Here is a 4,349-nt window from a genome sequence, read left to right on the forward strand (position 1 = left end):
ATGTACATTTTAAATCTCCAGGAGGGACATACAGTATGCACTGTTTTCCAAATTTATTTGGCCATGGTGTGTGTGTGTGTGTGTGTGTGTGTGTGTGTGTGTGTGTAATATTAACAGTTCCTAGAACAGGGTTCTATAAATACTATTTGGCAAAGGTAAGGGTTACAGTATGCCATAGTTTAATTACTAGGTATGCCCACTAGACTCTAAAGTTTAGAAAACTCTACAATAAAGTTTTCTACATAATTGATATATAGGCATGTATAGATATAAATCCATTATAATTTATTAAATATGTATGGTTACTATCATTTTTTATAAAAGATTATCAGACCATTAGTTAAAATTGATATTCTTACTGGAATTAACTTACATCATATCTTTTTTGGGCTCCTTTTACAGTAACAATCCAAAGTGAAGTCATAGCTAGTACTTAGATTTTTGAGGTGTGAAAAGTTATTATGCTAAAGGTAAATTATGAAAAATATAACTTTTCTTTGCCCCTTTGGTATGGCAATTCCTATTTATCAAACACTACCTGATAGAATTGCTTATCATTCATCCATTTTTTCAAATCTCTGTTATATTTTTAGTTTCTAATTTTAACATTGTTTTTCATTGGTCTCATATCACATAGTTTGACTGAATTTTGAAATAAATTTGAAATGATGCCATTTTCCATTGTAAAGTCCATGATGGCATCTCTTGTTCTCAGCCTCATTTCTTTCTGCATAGGAGCCTCATCAGAGTCTCTATCTAGTTTGAAATGGAGGTTTTCAGAGTGAGCAGCCTATTTTTTCCCAAAGCTTATTAGAAGCCACAGTCTTCATACATATTTGTCAACTATTCAGGAAATCCTGTTTGTTATATGCATGTTTTTATTATACCACCTACAATGACAAGTGGCTCATGAAGAGCAGTTCGACTGTGACCATAACTTGAATTGCTCACCAGGGAAGTCAAGTTCCTGATTAAACAGACTCAAAGACAAGTTTACTGCTATAAACAGCAGTCAATATGTTGTACCGAAAAGAAAACTGATAGAAATTCTCCATATCAAATAGGTAATTATGAAAATATGCAATTACAAAAAGTCTTACTTTATAGTTATAATATGGAGACTTCTGATTTTCATCCCATAGGATTCCAGAAAGAGAACTATTGACTTGCTTCATAATTATTTTATAGGGCACCTGACGTCCTGCAGCATCACTACATGGAGCTCCCCGGAAAGGGACTTTTGCAATGGTACAAACATGATCCTAGAAATGCAGAAATGTTCATGTTAGAAATTATCATTTAAGTATATGTTAAGAGTTAAATCAAAAAATATACTGAAACTATTTATTAGAAAAAATGTATACTATATAAATGTAGATATGCTGACTATACAATATGAAAATTAAATTTCATTATTAAATGAAAATATAGAACACTCAGAAACTTTCATGGGATTGAATATTTAAAAATAAACCTTTTCCCTTTTAGTCTCAAACTACTAGTATATTTTAGAAATTCTAAAGTTTATATACACTATATATAGGATAGTTGGTAAATTCTAAATAGAATATTATATATTACAGCAAGGTCTAAAAATACAAAAGAAGGAGAAAGAAATTATGTAAGAAATGAGCTGTTCTTACCTCCGATAGAGTCAGGCAGATATAATCATAACCATACCAGGGAAGACCCATTACAAGTTTCTTAGGGTTAATGCCCATCTTGATGTAGTCATCATATGCTAATCAAATAGGGAAAGAAAAGGCATATTTTTTCCCTTCATATGTCTACTAATATATTTATACAAAGCCTTGCAGCATCTAAGTTTGTAAAACAGGTACATTTCTGCAAAATACTAATACATTGTTTCTCTGATATTCTGAAAATTATCCCTTAAGAACTACATTATAGTCCTGGCCGGTTTGGCTCAGTGGATAGAGCATCAGCCTACTGACTGAAGGGTCCTGGGTTCAATTTCAGTCAAGGGCATATACCTCGATTGCAGGCTCAATCCCAGAGCATGTGTGGGAGGCAACCAATCAATGTGTGTCTATCACATCGCTGTTTCCTTCTCTTTCTGTGTCTCCCCCTCCCTTCCACTCTCTAAAAATCAATGGAAAAATATCCTCAGGTGAAGATTTAAAAAACAAACAAACAAAAAACTATACATTCTAAATCACTTTCTAAACCATTTCAATTAAGTAATAAAACCATGCAAAATAATTAAGACGAAATTAATGCAAAAATTACAAAATTTAATTCTAGAAAGAATGACACTTCAGGAAAGCATGCTGATTGTGTCTATTAACTGCTAGGTGTATTTTATATTCTCGATTCTAAAGGGTTTTTTCTTTTAAAAACATATTTTTATTGATTCCAGAGAGGAAGGGAGAGGGAGAGAAAGATAGAAACATCAGTGATGAGAGAGAAGCATCTGCCTCCTGGGATCGAGCCTTCAATGTGCCTGGACCGGGAATTGAACCGTGACCGTTCATAGGTCAACATTCAACCACTGAGCCATGCCAGCCAGGCATAGGTTCTGAAGTTTTGATAAAGTTCTATAAGTCTTAAACTTTTTGTCTGGGATGATCTCAGAATTTTTTATAGGAAGCACAAGTGTCCCCTGTTTTCAAATACCCTAAAAGCATGAATTACAGCTAGGGATAAGAAATGTCCCCCTCTTACTCTATATTAGATAATCTGTAGTTATAGAAACAAAGAGAAAAGTGAAGAAATTACTAGTACTATGGATCCCTTTCTGCCCAATGCTGCAAAATGTGTTGTTTTTCCACCAAGAGAAGTTCTAAGACTATGTAGAATGTTAAGTAAATTTGCTACTTTTCATTCCCTTTGAAGTTATGGTATACCATTCAATAGCCAAGAAAGGGGTGGGTTATTCATCATTTCTGAAAACATCTGATTATGAAACCTTTTTTATTGTCTAAATATTTACATATGTTTCCTTTTTCCCCACTTGACATCCCCCTGCCCTAGCCATTCCCACCCCGGGCAAGCCCCCACCACCCCAGTGTCTCTGTCCATTGGTTATGCTAATATGCATGCATACAAGACCTTTGGTTGCTCTCTAACCCCCCCTCCCCTGCCATTTGTCTCTGGATGTATTCTTGTTCATCATGATTATGAAACTTTTATTGATAGAGCACAATTATCATCTCTTCCATGAAACAGTTTGGGAAGATTAAATAATTACTTTTTAATTATAACAGAATTAAATTGTCAAATTTTTAATTATCTGTCCAAACAACTAGGACATGCTAAAATGAGGCCAGGTTCTAAGGTTTTACCTCTATATAAAAAAGAAATAATTTTTTACTTATTAACCAATCAACAAATCAGTGCCAACTATCTGAGAAAAATTCACTTGAGTCCATATAGTAAACAACCTTTGATTCAATTGGTTGATGGGATATAAACTAATCCAAACTTTGGAAAGGATAATGCAAAGGCCATATCATATGAATGAGAGATCACAAATACTCTTAATTGTGATGCTATACAGGCATACCCTCCTTATTGCTTGTTTGGCAACCTGACGACAGACTCTCCAGCCACAAAATGACTATGACTTCCTTTATTGCAATACTCACTTTATTGCTGTGGTCCTATAAAATCTCCTAGGTATGCATGTAATTTGCAATATAGCATGTACTAATAGTAAATGTCAAATGAGATAAAGCCAATGCTATCAATCATGTGTAGAAGATATTCACATCATAACTATCTTTGCTATTAAATGATTTAACATTGGTTATTTCAACAACAACAAAAAATCTTGTGAAGTTCTAGATTTAAAAAATACCTTATTTATGTAATTTTGAGAGAAGTGCGTTGACTTGAAGTTAAAACGCTTGAGTTTCAACTATGTAATACTTCATAGCTGTGCAATCAAGATAACACCCTTCATCTCATGTGCAATAGATGATTAATAAATAACATACTTAGAAGATTTCTAGAAGAATTAAATAAAAACTTTAGAACTTTAACATTTTTGTAAACTTTAAAGCTCTCCAAATTAAATGTTTTTCATGTTTCAAGAAAGCATGGAAAAGGTATACAAATGCCTTAGAAATACTAAAATAAGACTTAGTGTTTGAGGCTATGGAATTAATATTAGCAATAAATGATTATTTGGTGTGTCTTACCAGTTATTGTCTGATTATAGGGAGCATTGGCTGCTGCAATACATTCTGACCAGACCTGACTTTGTTCATCGTAAGACATCACAAAGAGAAAGTCACAAGCATCTGCAATTCCAGTATAATTATAGCACCTTCTGTCTATGCACTTTGGAGCACCCCGCGTACATCAAAGGTTACCTGTGGAGAAAC

General features: G+C 33.5%; 1 protein-coding gene across 1 annotated transcript; it reads right to left on the bottom strand.

Annotated features, from left to right (window-relative positions):
- Positions 1-971: 971 nt before the first annotated feature.
- LOC102430112 (di-N-acetylchitobiase-like) lies at positions 972-4,307 on the bottom strand. The gene is made up of 3 exons (XM_006109518.3): positions 4,164-4,307; positions 1,644-1,741; positions 972-1,262 (listed from the first exon to the last, which is right to left on the bottom strand). Exons 1-3 carry the CDS (start codon positions 4,240-4,242, stop codon positions 972-974), a joined length of 468 nt encoding a protein of 155 aa, XP_006109580.2. The 5' UTR covers positions 4,243-4,307.
- Positions 4,308-4,349: the final 42 nt, after the last annotated feature.

The sequence above is a fragment of the Myotis lucifugus genome, unplaced genomic scaffold (genome assembly GCF_000147115.1).
Source record: "Myotis lucifugus unplaced genomic scaffold, Myoluc2.0 scaffold_10893, whole genome shotgun sequence".
Classification (NCBI taxonomy): Eukaryota; Metazoa; Chordata; class Mammalia; order Chiroptera; family Vespertilionidae; genus Myotis; species Myotis lucifugus.